We start from the raw sequence: 19,110 nt of genomic DNA, 5'->3' as shown, positions 1-19,110 counted from the left end.
GGAGAGAGAGACTGTCGTCCCTGTGGACAATGTGAGCTGAGGACCAGTGCAACAGTAAAAGCGAGCAAGCGAGCATTATTTGTCTTCCGCCGGCCGAGCATGGGAGCGCAGGGTAGCGCTGTTCATTTAATGCAAGGTTAGGCAGCCTGATGTGATGAATGGACTGTCGGCGGAAGAATAAGACCATGCACTCAATCATGGGGACGACAGCGTTTTTCCCTCCGTTTTTGGGGTGCCTCCATAATTACATGACAAAGCAGTGCAAAATAGGGTGCAGAGTCCCATCTATGATTATCAACAGAATTTCAACAAAATTCAAGGATATGTAAAATTGGCAAATTGGTTGTACCCGATTCTAAAAATGTATAAACACTAGATTTAAAAAAAATATGGTGGCTGTTTCCCAGATATACACATTTTCTGACATAAAAATGTAACATAAAAAACATTTTACTATTTTAATTTTTCTATCAAGATCAACTTGATATACATTGTTCAGAGAGCACAACTTACTTCAAAATCTAAAGTCTTGCTTCAAAAATTATGAAACTGCAAGTTATGTCAGGAACAAAGTGGGTATGTACACTAGTGACACATTGATCTCCCCTACACACAAACATTATAAGAAACAGAGTTAAACACAATCAATCACATCACAAATTAATATGGGTGTTTTGTTAACTTTGAGCAATTTTGTGTCCCAGGAGTTGATCTGCAAAAACAGATTAAAAACAAAAACTTACATTTAAAAAAAAAATAACACAATTAATCATGTACCCCTAGTGTAATAAGAAATATTCCAAGCACCGAAGCAATTCAACAGTGTTTTCAGCAGGGGGCAGTAAGCGAAACTCCAGCTGTATAGGCAACGCACAGCTGTTCATACAACAAACCACACTCAGGCTTGCTTGACACTTGTGACAGCACAAGGTTCACCACGTTCTTGCATTCAAAAACAGCTGTACGGGGAGCAATTCCAAATGCAGGGATTTCGAGACATGTTTATCTAAGTTTTAAACTACAATTAACTTCACACAGAGAACTAAAAATGCTGTGTTTTTGACATGACACAACCAAAATGCTCCAAGTGTCCATCTTAAAAAAATAAAAAATACAAAATTAAAAAAAAACAGAGCCGCTTGTGAGTAACTCGTCTTTGTAAAGATGTCATTCAACAAGTGTTCACTCTTTGAGAGACACATCCCACAGTCAGACGGGCATGAGAACTGCATACGCTGCCTGGGCCGCACCCACGCTAAGGCAGCTCTCATGGAGACAGGCTGCCCTCGCTGTGAGGGCATGAGTCTCAGGACGCTCTACTCTAGAATCATCCTCATTCTGAGGAATGATTCTGTCTCCCGTGCCCCCCCTCCTGCCTCCTCTGTGACTCCCGAGGGATGACACAAGGTGGCACAGTGGGGCCGCGAGGTTGAGCAGGAAGAATTCAGGGAGGATTTCATTCCGGTGCAAGCCCCGCGAAACCCCCATTCTCCCAACGTGGTGTCCTCACCCCTGCAGTATGCCCATAATGATCTCCGGCCCTCTATCGGAGCACATGGTCTTATCAGATTTGGCGGATCTGATGATGGGGATGATACCATGTCCCAAGCAGCATCGCTGGGCGAGTTGCCACCCCTCCCCACAGCGGGGGTGAAGAGCGAGCACACACAACTAATTCTGAGCTGCTTCGCGTCCTCTCACAGCCAGCTGAGGAGCTCGGTTTACAGTGGTCCCCTCCAGTTGTGCCGGAAAGATCTCGCCTGGATGAATGGTTTCTGCAGCCCAACTGCCCTCAAAATACTGCATCCCAAAGAACAGCGCCATTCTTCCTAGAGGTCCAGGCGGTGCTCACAAAGACGTGGTGCGCACCCTACTCTGCACACACTCAAGTTGGAGGAGCTGCTGCCTTCACCACACTGGACCTCATAGAACAAAGAGGCTATCAGTCTGGTGGTGCTAGGCCGGCACCTCTGGCTAAATCTCATGGAGATGTGTGACACAGAAAACGCCGCTCTCCTCAGCACCCGTGTCACCTGCTGGCTTGTTCGGTGTCACTGTGGAAGGCTTCGGAAAAGAACCCCGCCCCCTCTGCTCTGGCTCCGCCAAAGACTGCCCCCAAGCCTTTGGAAAAGCCACGCAGACCATAGCCCAAATGAAAACCCAACTCATCCCAGCGCGAACCACCCATTCAAAATGATAACTCAGAAACTGATCTTTTCGCACATACATCCTCAGGACTGGTTTGTGTCAATAGATTTAAAGGATGTGTACATTCATGCACAAATTGCAACTCTTCACAGGATGCTTTTAAGATTCGCATTTGAGGGAACAGCTTATCAATCCAGAGTCCTTCCTTTTGGTTTATCCCTGGCTCCCCGCATGTTCACAAAGTGTATCGATGTAGCGCAGGCTCCACTGAAGTTGAACAGTGTGTACATTCTGAACTACCTCGACAATTGCCTATTATTAGCCCAATCAGAGGCTCTGTTGTGAGAGCACAGGAATTTACTACTCTGCCATTTGAACATCCTGGGCCTCAACGTCAACTGGTTGCACTGAAATGGCCCAACCAGTCCAGGTTTTGCGGAGACGGTGGAGCAACTGGTCGGCCCCCCCTTGGGAAATACCGATGAGAAGAAACATCCTCTCTCAAGCACAGGGTACGATCTGGTATCCCCAGGCGGAGCTCTGTAACCTGCACGTTTGGCCCCTGAATGGAGCCCAACAAATGTGCCCGGGTTAGCTCAATCGGTTATGATCACCATCTTGCAGACTAGAGCGCCATCCACGAGACGCCTCTACGCCCAAAGTCCTGGTTTTGCGGAGATGGTGGAGCACTAGTTGGCCCCCCTTGGGAAATACCAATGAGGAGGGACATGCTCTCTCAAGCACAGGGCACGATCTGGCGTCCCCAGCTGGAGCTCTGTAACCTGCATGTTTGGCTGCTGAACGGAGCCCACCAAACGTGCTCGGGTTAGCTCAATAGGTTATGATCACCATCCTGCAGACTAGCGCGCCGTCCATGAGACACCTCTATGCCCTATGTTTAGAACAACGCGAGGGTGAGAAATACATGAATAATGACTAAATTTTCATTTTGGGGTGAACTATCCCTTTAACACCGTGACGCTGTCAAACATTACTCTGTTCCTTTGAATGGCTCTTCCAGCCCAACAAAGAAACATTGGCTCGACCAGTGGTGTGAGTTTGGGGCGGGATTATCTGTTTGTACAACCAATGGAAGATGGTGGTTGTTTTCTGGAATCTGTTTGAACCCTGCATACCAATCTGGACCCTATTCACCCTAAACAGTATCCGAGATTAGAATTAGGGTGTCCCAAATAATAGTAAGTGGAAATGAATGTCCTAAAGTTGCTGGTGCAAATAATGGTATATGCTATTTACACCCCAGTGCAAACAGTGACAGATGTTATTTGCACCCCAACCCTGGTGAAAATAATGGAAGATACAAATTGCACCTTGGTGCAAATAGTGTCAGATACTATTTGACCCATATTTAAATACTAACATACAGTATATGGGCATCACTGAAGTGTGTTTATTGTGTTTATTTAGAGTCCCACAGACACACTACATTAACCCCTACCCCTAAACCTAACCTTACCTTAGAAAAAATAACCTTGGTTTTTCAACAGTAACCATAGTTTCACCATGATAATTTGTTGTAAATTTACAGTAACCACAAAATTAACCATGGTAACTATATTACCACCATATTACTGTGGTAACACCATGATTAACTGCATTAAATCTGCCAAAAAACAAAAAAACAAATGGTTACTACAGTATTACTATAGCAATACAGTGGTGCAATCTACACACAAGTGATGCAGAGCCATGGGAACGAGTGCGATTGACAGACTCTGCCTCCGGATCAAACCCTTCTCTGCACTCCCCGACATTCATCATGACCAAATCACTGTGATGAAATCAACATTTATATTCATTATCTATTATTTTAATTAGTCTTAAAGGAATTATTAAGAGTGTAAACAGGAAATCGGATGGGAAAAAGAGTGGGACAAAAGGCGGATTCAAACCGGGGTCACAACACTACACATTCACAGCATCTTTACACCCCATGCCACTGCAGCGACACCTGTTGTCTAGTTTGTCGTATATTCCTGTGGTTTCACCAGACTATTGGGGTGCAAATAGCTGCACTGTGTGGCAGATGTTATTTATACCAGGATGCAAATAGACACTCCGTAAAATACTCTGGCAGCCAAAAGTTTTGAATAATGTACAGATTTTTCTCTTATGGAAAGAAATTGGTACCTTTATTCAGCTTGCATTCAACTGATCACAATGTATAGTCAGGACATTAATATACTAATATACACAATACTTCAGAGTTCTCATAAAAAAACATAAAAAAAATCCTCCACGTGCAGCTTTGCAGATCCTTGGTATTCTAGCTGTCAGTTTGGCCAGATACTCAGGTGACATTTCACCCCACACTTCCTGTAGCACTTGCCATAGATGTGGCTGTCTTGTCGGGCACATCTCATGCACCTTATAGTCTAGCTGATCCCACAAAAGCTCAATGGGGTTTAGATCCATAACACTTTTTTCCAATTATCTGTTGTCCAATGTCTGTGTTTCTTTGCCCACTCTAACCTTTTCTTTTTTTTCTTTCTGTTTCAAAAGTGGCTTTTTCTTTGCAGTTCTTCCCATAAGGCCTGAACCCCTGAGTCTTCTCTTTACTGTTGTACATGAAACTGGTGTTGAGCGGGAAGAATCCAATGAAGCTGTCAGCTGAGGACATGTGAGGCATCTATTTCTCAAACTAGAGACTCTGATGTACTTATCCTCTTGTTCAGCTGAACATCTGGCCTTCCACATCTCTTTCTGTCCTTGTTAGAGCTAGTTGTCCTTTGTCTTTGAAGACTGTAGTGTACACCTTTGTATGAAATATTCAGTTTTTTTGGCAATTTCAAGCATTGTATAGCCTTCATTCCTCAAATCAATGATTGACTGATGAGATTCTAGAGAAAGCTGTTTCATTTTTGACCTAATATTGACCTTAAAACATGCCAGTCTATTGCATAGTGTGGCAACTCAAAAACAAACAAAAAGACAATGTTAAGCTTCATTTAATGAACCAAATAGCTTTCATCTGTGTTTGATATAATGGCAAGTGATTTTCTAGTACCAAATTAGCAATTTAGCATGATTACTCAAGGATAAGGTGTTGGAGTGATGGCTGCTGGAAATGGCTCCTGTCTAGATTTGATCAAAAATGACTTTTGTCAAATAGTGATGGTGCTGTTTTTTTACATCAGTAAAGTCCTGACTATACTTTGTGATCAGTTGAATGCCACTTTGGTGAATTAAAGTATCAATTTCCTTCCGAAACAGAAAAATCTGTACATTAATCCAAACTTTTGGCCATCAGTGTATATCAGAATCTCTTTCTCAAAAAAAAAAAAAAAAAAAGTATGTTGATCACAAATGTAGCCAATCTTCTTGGGAGTAAATCCACCCAAGAAAAAAAATAAATAAATAAAAAAAATAATTATATATATATATATATAAAAATAAAAAAGTAATTCTATACTGGACTCTATCAATAAAATGTAATGTTTGTGAATCTTATTTGGAGACTTAATAATATGATCATGTCATAAAGCCTTTTAACTGTTTACACTATGCTGCTTTTGCATGACAGCACTTACACGATTAACTTTATTAGCTTCTGCTGTTTTAAATTTGGATGTTACTTGTTTTATAATGCATTATACTCTTAAGTATAAATATAAACAGGGGAAGTCTTATAATGTATTATAACTATAGTTATAATTATTTATGAGAAGTTATAACTTATTATAAGGTGTATTATGAGACATAATGAATGCAATATAATGCAAGTATAAAGCCTACAATGCATTATAAATATGGGCTTCATAGAATGTGTTACCGAGCTTCTTTCTCGAAAATAATCTTTAAGGAAAAGTGTCAGCAACATATTAAATAAAAACAGGATTATCACAAAGAAAATGAACCAAATTAACACTATAGTCTGTTATCATTTTATTTTAGTCATTTATTATAACACTGAAATGTAGAGGAGGCCACATTCTCTTTCAGTGGACTGTTGAAATGATGTAAACACTATCTGACGCGGCAAAAGTGGGAAAAAACAATAAGTAAAGTGATTCAGCACAATGTCATTCAAGTAGTTTGTCTTTCCAACTTGGTATATAACATTCATGTTAAATATACAGGTGCATCTCAACAAATTAGAATGTCATGGAAAAGTTCATTTATTTCAGTAATTCAACTCAAATTGTGAAACTCGTGTATTAAATTAATTCAATGCACACAGACTGAAGTAGCTTAAGTCTTTGGTTCTTTTAATTGTGATGATTTTGGCTCACATTTAACAAAAACCCACCAATTCACTATCTCAAAAAATTAGAATACATCATAAGACCAATAAAAAAAACATTTTTAGTGAATTGTTGGCCTTCTGGAAAGTATGTTCATTTACTGTATATGTACTCAATACTTGGTAGGGGCTCCTATTGCTTTAATTACTGCCTCAATTCGGCGTGGCATGGATGTGATCAGTTTGTGGCACTGCTGAGGTGGTATGGAAGCCCAGGTTTCTTTGACAGTGGCCTTCAGCTCATCTGCATTTTTTGGTCTCTTGTTTCTCATTTTCCTCTTGACAATACCCCATAGATTCTCTATGGGGTTCAGGTCTGGTGAGTTTGCTGGCCAGTCAAGCACACCAACACCATGGTCATTTAACCAACTTTTGGTGCTTTTGGCAGTGTGGGCAGGTGCCAAATCCTGCTGGAAAATGAAATCAGCATCTTTAAAAACCTGGTCAGCAGAAGGAAGCATGAAGTGCTCCAAAATTTCTTGGTAAACGGGTGCAGTGACTTTGGTTTTCAAAAAACACAATGGACCAACACCAGCAGATGACATTGCACCCCAAATCATCACAGACTGTGGAAACTTAACACTGGACTTCAAGCAACTTGGGCTATAAGCTTCTCCACCCTTCCTCCAGACTCTAGGACCTTGGTTTCCAAATGAAATACAAAACTTGTTCTCATCTGAAAAGAGGACTTTGGACCACTGGGCAACAGTCCAGTTCTTCTTCTCCTTAGCCCAGGTAAGACGCCTCTGACGTTGTCTGTGGTTCAGGAGTGGCTTAACAAGAGGAATACAACAACTGTAGCCAAATTCCTTGACATGTCTGTGTGTGGTGGCTCTTGATGCCTTGACCCCAGCCTCAGTCCATTCCTTGTGAAGTTCACCCAAATTCTTGAATCGATTCTGCTTGACAATCATAAGGCTGCGGTTCTCTTGGTTGGTTGTGCATCTTTTTCTTCGACACTTTTTCCTTCCACTCAACTTTCTGTTAACATGCTTGGATACAGCACTCTGTGAACAGCCAGCTTCTTTGGCAATGAATGTTTGTGGCTTACCCTCCTTGTGAAGGGTGTCAGTGATTGTCTTCTGGACAACTGTCAGATCAGCAGTCTTCCCCATGATTGTGTAGCCTAGTGAACCAAACTGAGAGACCATTTTGAAGGCTCAGGAAACCTTTGCAGGTGTTTTGAGTTGATTAGCTGATTGGCATGTCAACATATTCTAATTTTTTGAGATAGTGAATTGGTGGGTTTTTGTTAAATGTGAGCCAAAATCATCACAATTAAAAGAACCAAAGACTTAAACTACTTCAGTCTGTGTGCATTGAATTTATTTAATACACAAGTTTCACAATTTGAGTTGAATTACTGAAATAAATGAACTTTTCCACAACATTCTAATTTATTGAGATGCACCTGTATAATCCAAGATTTGTACTTCAGTTGATGATGAAAGATCAGATCTTTAACTCATCTGCAACACATTGTGAACATCACACATTAAACAGAGATAACAATAGGAAAAGAGATAAGTTTGGTTTGCATTAACTACACACTACTACGTGCATCATTATATCAAAACATCAGCTGCTCTCCATGTGGAAAAACCTCGCGAAAGATCTTCGACGACATGCTATTCTTTCTCCAATACGGTAGGAAGCATTTAAGAACAATGAATGAATGATAGTAAAAATGAAATTAGGAACGTGCATATCATGATAACTGTAACCAGATGATTGACAGGTCATGTACTGTGACAGAATTCACAAAACAATGCAACTGAGGGGACTTTGGTTTCAAGATGCGATTTTACGACGTGATAGTATGTCCCAATACTTGCACCCTTTTTTGCTACACACTAAAGAGTAGACACTTTTCCATCACAAAAAGAGTGGACACTTTAAGGGCATAGTATAAGTAGGCGAACTGAGACGCAGCATGAGATTATGGGCAAATTCCAAACAATGTGAGAAAATGAATCTTTTCACAAAGGGCCCTTACATAAAGACTGTTAGCGAAGGGTACATTCATAGAGTAATACCATGTTTCCTTCAGAGTATCCACATCTAGGGCTCTGCCCTTCGGATTGAGTAGTAGGGCATAGGGATGATCACTTTCGACTGGAATTCTCTCATATTTCTGCAATTCCATTTGGTGATGGAATAGTTCAGAAATTCTACTTCAACTTTAAAAATCTACGATAATCAACAGTATTTTTCTATATAAAATTCAAGGATATGTGAAATCTGAAATCTTGTTGTATCTGACTTCTAAAATAGATTTTTTTTTTTTTTTTTTTTAAAGTGGGCATTCACAATGTGTATTCCTATTACTTAACTGAGACAGAAAAATGAGATGATGTTTACTAACTTCATTAAATCCAAAGCAACTCGGAGAGGGGAAGGGAGATAATAATACTGTATTGATTAATCCATAAAAACTATAACAAAGAAGCAGGGAAAATAATGCTGGGACAAAACTAAAGAAAAATTACACTTGAATTTTCAGTTGTTTTTTGCTTTTTCTCACTAACTCTTACTCTTTCACAGACACAAATCTACCTTGACACAAATGGTGACCAAGCAAACAATACAGTATGAAAATAATAAATAAATAAAAAAATAAAATACCCTTTAACTCTATTTTATCTCACACTTGGAGACATGTGATTGAATTTAGGCCATTAAAATAATTAAGGTACTGTAAATTATTCTTCCTCCACATCTAACTGCCTGTCGTTACCTTCACCTGTACGAAACAGGTCATCAACCACGCTGATGTCTGGGCCACCTGACCCATCCCAGCCAATCAAATGGCCAATCCATCTTTCCACCCCTAATTAATCTTCACACCTGACAACACTGATTAGCTTTGAAGATTGACAGGCAATAATCAAAAGTGAGTTTGTTTGTGAGTTTGTTGGTACATTTTTTGTGTGTGTGAGAGAGTGTATAAATGTTGGATCTACTCACTGTACAGAATGTGCTGACCCTTATCTTCAGGGTGAAGTCTACAGTGAAATCCAGTTCAGACACAGACACGATGCCACAGTCAACAGTCTAGAAAAGGGAAAGCAATCCCATTAAGCAATCAAACTGACTGAAAAGTTGGGAGTCATAGAGGTTTTAAAAAAAATGGTCATGTCATGCAATTATTTTGATGGATTTCGAATTGAATTGGACCCAGGATAAGGTAGGTTTCCTAATGGTCACTGGACAACTAACATTGGAAATCATCAATAAATAAAAGTCAACCAATTTGCAAATATTTTAGATGAACAAAATGTCAGAAGACGTTTTAAGACATGAGACACTATAAAACATTTGATTGCACATTCTATAATAATCCGTCAAGTTGCTATGTTAACTAGCAACATTAAGCAACCTACAGTCAGGCTAATGTACTATATTACTTTCTGGAACAGCTGTTTATTCTGGTTGCAATTATTAATTATTCATGTTCATATGAATAAACAATAGAGTAGTATAAATTCAACAATAATATTAATTAAATACCATTGGTCTCTATTGTCATATTGCTGTTACCACCTTTTAAAAAGGCAATAAGCCACTCAACTATGTGTGTTATAGTGCTAGCTCTAGTTTATCTGTGGGTTTGTAGAACACCCCTTACCAGTTTATTTGTGTTTGCTGCACAACAAAACTATTTAACTGATTTCTTTGTAGGCCTGTTCCACAAATGTTTTTCGAAAGTATGACGGCATAGTTCTTTGGTTCTGCATCACCATTTTTTTTGAGAAATTGCACTTTGCAGAAACACAATCAGCACAGAAAAGGTTATAATTTCTAAGTTATATGTTATAATTTGAGTGGAATGCAAAAAAACTAAGAAAGATTGTGATGATTACTGGTATATAAAATTAACATCTTATTTGGACATTTTTTTTTTTGACAGATGTAATACAATAAATATGTACTGTATATCTATGGTAGATAGCAGAGAGCTGTATAATGTAACATAGTGAGCCAATTATTTAAAATGTGTTCTAGCAAGTGTTTATTGGGTTAGTATGGTACTGTATTGTGCATTATTTACAGCAACTTTTGTATCTGATATTGACTTGATTTTATAGGTCCACAATAGCCATAATAATTTAAATTGAGATTTATTTTTTTAATTAATTGATTAAACTGCTCAAGAAAGCTACAAAGGACAGAAAGAGCGGTGTGAAGTATAAGTGCGCATTTTTTCAGTGTTTGTAAGTGGACCCAAGGCTATGGCGGTGGCAAAGTAATGAAGTTTAATAAGGAAGACTTTAAACAAGGATTAGAATAATCAATCAGCCATTCTGTCACAGACGGCCTCCGGGGCTTCATTTCCTCTCTCTCCATTCTCTCGCTCTCTGCTCAAGATCTGTCACTCCCCTCTCCTCTTCTACTGCCTTGATTATACCTCCATTCCTGCCTCTCCTCCCTCCATCTCGAAAACAAGGCCAAAACACAGATAATAGGCTTTCTGTCTCTGTGAAGACTACACTTGTCCAGCCTACACTCAATTAATTAGGGATTCAGATGATCTAATATTTTGCCCCAAATCCAATTTGCCAGTCAAAACTTAAGACAGATACCACTATGCAGTAAAAATTAAAAAAGTTTAGCAACCAAATTAGTAAAATAAAATTCTGTCATCATTATTGCAGCCTGATCTTATGTTGCAAAACAAAATGATGTGTTTTACATGTTTGGCTGCAGTTTCCAAGTAATCAGACAGGGTTTTTAAGGTGAATATTAAATGGAGGTTTTAATGAGTAAAACGTACCTCCCTCACCTTAAACTTTCACCTAAATGTACTGTAAGTAACAGTGTTCTAAAAGCAAATGAGAGGTGAACAAAACAGACATCCTTACGCTAAACCAGTGTGTGAGTGATAGTGTGAAAAATAAGTGTTTATATATATCATATCATAATCAGCCGTTGTAGTCGAGATTTGTGTGAAAATGAATAAAACGGACAGTTGTAGCACCTCTAGTGTTAATTTGACCAGGAAACTGCAGCAAAACTTAGAATTTGACATGTAAAAGTCAGTTTGCAAAATTGTAGTTATAGTAACGTTCATTCTATGGGACTAGGTCATCCTAAACCATATGATTTTCCTTCTTCAATGGATATTTTCCAAAAGTCCTCTTTTTATTCCACAGAAGTAAGGAAATACTACAGGTTTGGAATTACATGTAAGTAAATGATGACAGAATTTCCATTTTTGGGTAAACTACCATATTCCTTTGAAATCTAGAAAAGGGGTCCTAGAATTTTTGTCAGGTCAAGTACAATATAGAGATGGAGCAGGAACCCCCTTTTGACATACTGTATAAAATTGAGTGCTGCATTTTAAGCCTCACCTATAATAACGTGCATCGAAGGTACCATTACTGTATATGCATACTGTTATGATGCTTCTATTGCAAAGCCATTAAAATTTTTTTTTTTTTTTTTTTTGATGCACAGAATCGTTATATTGTACATTACATTGTAATTTTTATGTGGGAGGGACAATGAAACATTTAGCTGAACTTTAGCTTTGGTAGGCATATTTTGGTTTTTCACAAAAATTTGTTTAAAATTAAACAATAATTGGTGATTCCTCTTCAGCACCGCTAAAAGTCACCCTATTGAAGACCCCTTATCTAGAATTGTAGTGTGGAGCCGATGGGGAATCCCACTTGGCAAATACAATTTTAACTAATAGATTTCTATACAACTCCCAGTGCTCTCTTTACCTTAATGACTGCAGGCTCTGAAATGACAGTCTCTGGCTTCAGCACCTCCACTACTGCCTCTGGTACCACAGCCTTCTTCATACATGTCATCTTGAAGCCATAAACATCATCCCAGAAGGCAATGCGCTCATTGTGTTTCTGAGTGTCTCCCACCGCCGCCAGGCTAATACTGCAGCGGTCTGGATAGACTAAGAAGAAAAATTATTTGTTAAAAGAGGCATAAATAGCAGGGTTTACATATGGTAAACACAAAGCCAAAAGAAGCTTTGAAAGTTTGTCCCCCCACGTTTTTTGTGAAATTAGGCCTCCATCATATTTGAAAGGTTGCAGCTGCTGTGCGAAGAAATTGTAGTCGGTCGAATAAAACAACAGCTTTAAGACCCAGCAGAAGCCTCTGCAGTGAACTGAAATAATGTGCTAAATGGTAATTTTCCACAGCCAGCTCTAAATGCTTTTATTGTAGGACTACTGGGTGAGCTTAGTCAGGTTTAATATAATTTTTACTCATTGCAGAGCAATGAACAAAATAAAATGAGGTTCCTTCAGGAAACAACAGTACAGCATTACATCTAAGCAGACATTCAACACAAACTGAGTTATAACTGCATGGTAGTAAATTACAAATAATAAACTGGACTCAATAAGATAGTATTTACACAGTAGGACAGTATTTACATGAGCCATGACAGTGGATATAGATAAATGCCTCATCATAACTAAAGCATCACCTAATTAATTTCCATGAGCCAAGCTGCTAAGATTTATAATGTGCACACCTATAGTATACTTTTAAACCTGTTTCTACGACCCTGCTTCTCATCAAAACTAAATTAATCTTCTAGCAGACACTTTCTTACCCAATGTGACCTACACTGACTATCCTCCTGGAGCAACATGGGGTTAAGCTCATGTTTTGCCCCTTCTGGGGTTTGAATCAATGACCTTTTGGTGAGTTTGACAGCCACTAGCCAGTATTATTGTTGCATTGAAAAGAGCAGCTTGGACATTCTGCTAAATATCCCTGTTCTACTTAAATTTGAAACATGAGGGTGAGTAAATTTCAATTTTGGATGAATATTATATATAAGCACCAAATGTTTGAACAAATTCACAAAATGAAACAATGGATAAAATGAAGGCATAAGAAGAAGAAAGGCTAATGTTTGCCCTTGTTCTTGAACTTTCAAAACTACAGTACTTGGGAAACCAGTTTGAAAATATGCAATACTGATTAGCTGTCACATAGATTAATGCATCTATCAAAAAGAAACAGACAAATAAATAAAAAGTAACACTAACTGTAAACGTGTTTAACATATACGTGGTGTGGTGGTGGCGTAGTGGACTAAAGCACATAACTAGTAATCAGAAGGTTGCTGGTTCAATCACCACAGCCACCACCATTGTGTCCACTTAACTCCAGGTTGCTCCAGGGGTATTGTCCCCATAATAAGTGCACTGTAAGCATCTGCTAAATGCATAAATGTAAATATACAGATGAAAAAGCCAACCAAACCGGATCGCTTTATTAAAAATGAAAGCAGGACAAAAAAAAATTACTTCCAAAACTAAAAATATGACTTTAGTTTTCACAGAAATGATTGTTTCATATAATTGATATCTAAAAAAGCTCAACAGAACGCTGGTCATTGTGTGGGCGTATTACACCTCATCCTTTACACAAATGTGCAATAATGAGCACATCTATCATGAAATGGTAAACCGAAACCCTGATTTCTAACTTCAGTAATGTTTCAGTCGTTTCCAGCACTCGTAAATGTCCCTGTGTGATAATGTTAATGGTTACCATGCATGAAAGCAGACAGCTTCTGGCGAAAAATCTAAATTCAACTGATGGTCATAATCATAAAAACTCAGAGGGCATTTATCAGTTCTTAATGTCTGTTAAGTTTGGCCATCAGACACAAACTCAATGCTACAGCATGTTCATATGATGTTGCCGAAGAAATCAGATATCACTAATATCTACACTACCATCAAGTGATCAGGGTTAATGAATGTGTAAATCATTTGTTTTTCCCCTCTCCATCTCAAACACGCATAAAACTTTTACACGTCTCATGACAAAATATTAATATAGGGGAGATAGGGGGCAAGAGCAACACTAAATTCCCCCAATCACAAAAAGCTAGAGTGATCACATTCATTCAGCATATGCTCAGTAGAGTTCTCTATCTTTCAGAGAAGATATAGTGTGATCGCTTCACAGACAGGTTGTTCCAAGCATCTTGCAGAACTTGCTCAAATCTGAATTGCTTCTGTCTCTTCATGTAATACCAGACTGACTTGATGATGAGATCAGGGCTCTGTGAGGGCCATACCATCTGTTGCAGGACTCATTGTTCTACTTCTATTCTATTTGCCACAAATTACATTTTTATATTGGCTGTGAGGTCGGGGTCATTGTAAAAATAGTTATAAATATACAAAAATGCATGGGATTTGCACTTATAAAGTATGTAGCGAACATCATTGAATAAAAAAAATATCTAGTTGAAGAATGTTTCTACCTTATCAGGGGATCAACATAATTTAGTAAAAACAATGCAACTCATTTCAAATTATTATAATGCAAGTCCCACTACGACTTCTGCTTTAAAAGCAAATTATACCTGATAGCTAAAATAATGTGTACCAAATAAGGCAGAAACTGTTCAGTAATGCTAATAATATTAAAGCAGTGTTATAATTACTTTTAGGTTTGTTCTTAAAAAATTATGTAAAGCCTATACTGTTTTCTCTGAAATCAGATTGATTGCTACAATATTACATATCTTTGGTGTTTTATACATATCTCCATGAATATTAAACTGCACATATATGTTTCTTATAGCAAAACATACTAAGTAGATTTGTAGTAGTCTGTGAGAAGACAATGGAAAAAAAAAAACAAAAAAACATTAGAATTACACTTGGTATCCCCAATTGTATATTTTATTTACCATTCAGCCAATATTATATATATATATATTATTTGGCACATTATTTATTTGGCAAGTACTCTTTTAATAAGCAGGATAATGAGCAGTCAGAGTCATTAATAACAAAATAAACACCAACAGAACTCTGACAAATAGCTGTTCAGTGATTTCTTTCCTCTCACATAATTTTATAATTTCAATGCAAATCTCTTACTAATCAACTGGCCATTTAACATATTGGAAGATAGACAAGAGAACATTCAGCTTTGTGTCAAGGTCCTTATTGCCCTGTTGGGGTTTATTTTGTTATAACAACCGGCTGATTGTTCATCATCCCTTACTAAACAACTGGACATTTAACATAATGAAAGATAGACAAGAGAATAATTTTAAAGGTGCACTTAGTCATTTTTCCCTCATTAAAAAAGCTTTACTCTTAAAGTAATAAATAGTAATTTTGAAAAATATTTATTAAATCATGACCACTCACATGAGATGAAGACTCCAGTCATATCATTAACCTCATAAAAGCAGTTTTATTCTAAATAGAGAAGGTCCCTTCATGGAGGCTGCCATGTTAAGATCACATGACCAGCCAAATAATGCTCGCTTACTCTTAAGTAACAGCCCTTTTATTGGACACTTTTACTTATGGATTAAATGAAACATGGCTTACAGTGAATAGTGAATTTTTACAATGGTCTCAGTAACTGAAAATATTGTGTTTGAATGATGATGCATCCATGCTCCTAGGTGTCAGTGTAAGTCCATGATGACAAACAAATGTCAAACCAATGAGTGCACCCTCAATGTTTCCTGTAATTGGATGTTATGGGTGCAGTAGTGAGATCAAAAACAGCGATTTCACAACAGACAGTCCTATTAACTCCACTCTAGATGAGCTCCTAGAGAGAAATCTTGATGGACTATACCTCACCAACTTTGTCTGACCTTTAATCAAGGGTTAAGGGTGCACATTGACTCTTATCCCATATAATAAAGTGTGTGCCATCAAAATCTCGTCTCCCGGGTGACAGGATCGTGACTGTCGAGTTATAACCTCCAGCCATACCTTAAAACCTTCACTGTGACCCTGTGAGTGTCACGTAGGGTGAAAATGCACACACACGTACACACACACACACACACACACACACACACACACACACCTGGAGTGGATTTGTCACCTCATTTTCTCTGATTAGTGGAGCTATGAGTGATTGTCCTGGGAAATGCAGGTGTGAGCTGATTGGGTGGTTAACAGGACTGTCTCACACCTGAACAGGGAGTGAGAGAGAGGGGGGATGAGGGAGAGGCAGTGTCCCAAGATTCATAGCTTTGACATCTGCGTCCTTCTCGATTCGGTGCTCATGGCCCGTTTGTCAAGCACCCCCCTCCAGTTCCTCTTGAGGGCAGCCGTAAAGAAGTAAAGAGGGTAGTACGAGCATGAAAAAAAATGCATCCAGTGATAAGGAAGCGAAAGCATACACCACGTTTTGAGATGGAGAGAGGTTCATAATATGAGGTGTAAAGTGGAAAGAGAGAGAGAGAGAGAGAAACGGGGTTATAGTGGCAGGGGTAAGTAATGTTGATCTGACACAGTGCAAAGCAGCCACATGATAGGCCATTATATCAATCTGTTTTACACCAGGCATACATGGCTGCAGGCTTTCCAACTGAGCCGAAAAATAGAAACGCACTGGCTCAGTGGACGATTCACTGTTATTCAAAAGATGCTTGTTTTGGGGTACCTTTCTCTCTCTGCCTCCTTTTTCATGTTAATTTCTTTGGCTTTCCAAAAAGATGACCTGTCTGGAATCCCATGATGCATTAAAACAGTGGTTCTCAACTTTTGGGTCAAAAATTTGTTGCAAGTCTGTTCTGATAGGGTCATGGACCTACCAGATGCAAATAATAAAATGCAACCAACCATATCATTGTGCAGAGTTAGCATAAATCAAAACAGATAGGCTCATCAGCTTTTAAGTAGGAGAAAACACTGTCCATATTGTTTGACATGAAAGGCAGTACGTCCACTCAAACAATATGGATTTTTGACAGTAAAAGTATAGCTAATGGAACTGTCTTTAACCTTATGGGCCATATTTTAAGAACACTAAGCGCAGTGCTTTGCTATATGTAATACATGCAAAGTTTTGGTATTTTTGTACAAACATACACAAAGTGTAGGCGCAAGTGGGTTTGGCGAAATTGCACGTACAAAGCGCTAATGGGCAGGGTCAAGTGCAATTTAATTCGGAGGTTCTTCTCCGGTTATTGCACCATCAGTGTACTATTACATAGTCCAATCCCTGTCAAGCACCAGCCAAATAAACAAAGATAGCACATCCATAAGAAGTTGGTAGTGTAAATTCATGCTGTATGCAATGAATTAGAAGAATAGCAATATGGACTTTTGTTATTTCATGCATTAACTGCATTCTTGTTGAATGTCTGGTATATTTCTAGTGACACACTTTCATACACGTGGAAAATGTTGTTCTTGGCAGGACTTGAATGTAGACTTCATTAAATTATAGAGAATGTAAGTATTATTGATAAAATTGATCCAATGACACACAAATCATGGCTAGCATTAACGGTGTTTGAATGTGCCTTCCAGGTAGGGCTGTGGACCGAGGGATCATTTTTTTCCTACTTCACTTCTTAAAAATTTTATTTAGTTATTGAAACATGAAAAACTGAAATCAAAAATATTTCTAAATTCAAATTACATTTCAAACTAAAAGAAAATATAATTAAACTAATGAAATATCGTATATAACAACCTCCCAAAATCGAAACATTTTACCATCTCCAACTTCTTTCACCGGCCCCTTTTGCAGTGACTTAAAAATCACTCTACGTCAACAGGTGAAAAAAATATTAATACAAATTAGATCATAAATACAATTATAAATAATAATAATAATAACTGAAAAATAAGCCATAACCCCTAGAAAGTTTAACAAAAATCTCATACATTTTTGTTTCATAGATCGTCTACAACAGTGATTGTCAGGGACTTTGATTTGATGTGAGAGCAAGAACCATTAATCGCAACCACGAGGAGGTTACCCCATGTGACTCTACCCTCCCAAGCAACCGGGCCAATCTGGTTGCTTAGGTGACCTGGCTGGAGTCACTCAGCACGCCCTGGATTCGAACTCGCGACTCCAGAGGTGGTAGTCAGCGTCAATACTCGCTGAGCTACCCAGGCCCTATAAAAATAAATTTCTAATGGTATCTGATCTTTTCTGTTTTTACTTTATTTAATTTTATTGGCATTATTGAACGTTTTAATATTACCATTTATTAAATGTAATAAACACATTAAATGTATTTAATTAATTACATTACATGTATTTCACCCATAATATTAGATAAAACTAAACTAAATTGAATGGACAAATTGAAAATGAAGTAGAAATAAAAATGAAATTAAAATTTAAAATAATAACAACTCTGGTTGTATTGACTAATTCAGCTTTCACTTTCTTTAGTCTATGTTTGAGTGGAGGGTAAAAATCAACAAATAATTGAAAAAGTCAACAGAACACAATAAGAAGTGTGTTGAAGAACAGTTTTGTCTTCATACACCTAAAGCATATGCTTTCATTCTGAAACCACTTTGAAATTTGCTCAGCAGGATACTAATCATAAAATGTGAATATGAAATGCAACAGAGGTGTTTTTGTTGCATTTATATTGACAAATTTTTTTTCTTAATTGTGAAGGTTAAAATAAGCTTAAAATATTGATGTTGAGTTTACGGTTACAATTTTATTTCAGATTCATTAAAAGATTCATTCGGACTCGGACTCGGCCTGTTATGGACTCGATTTTTTTAAAGACTCGGACTTGACTCGGACTCAAACCCAACACTACAAAATGGAGTCTGTGATGTTTGTAACTTCTCATATTGCATCTCCAATAAAACAACTGCTTGACAAAAAACTCTACAGTATTATAGTAAAAAAAAAAACAAAAGAAACCTTCTAGGAAATATGGCTAGATTAAATAT

General features: G+C 37.9%; 1 protein-coding gene across 1 annotated transcript in view; it reads right to left on the bottom strand.

The window, feature by feature from the left end:
* Window positions 1-19,110, bottom strand: part of prmt3 (protein arginine methyltransferase 3) — an 85,424-nt gene that overhangs the window by 18,579 nt on the left and 47,735 nt on the right. The window contains exons 12-13 of the mRNA XM_051704384.1: window positions 12,145-12,332; window positions 9,380-9,466 (exon numbers count right to left, since the gene is read on the bottom strand). Of these exons, the coding sequence (XP_051560344.1) occupies window positions 9,380-9,466; window positions 12,145-12,332 (275 nt within the window). The remainder of the gene's footprint in view (window positions 1-9,379; window positions 9,467-12,144; window positions 12,333-19,110) is intronic.

The sequence above is a fragment of the Myxocyprinus asiaticus genome, chromosome 1, assembly GCF_019703515.2.
Source record: "Myxocyprinus asiaticus isolate MX2 ecotype Aquarium Trade chromosome 1, UBuf_Myxa_2, whole genome shotgun sequence".
Lineage (NCBI taxonomy): Eukaryota > Metazoa > Chordata > Actinopteri > Cypriniformes > Catostomidae > Myxocyprinus > Myxocyprinus asiaticus.
Note: the sequence above shows the minus strand (reverse complement) of the source record. Positions and strands in the feature narration are given on the sequence as shown.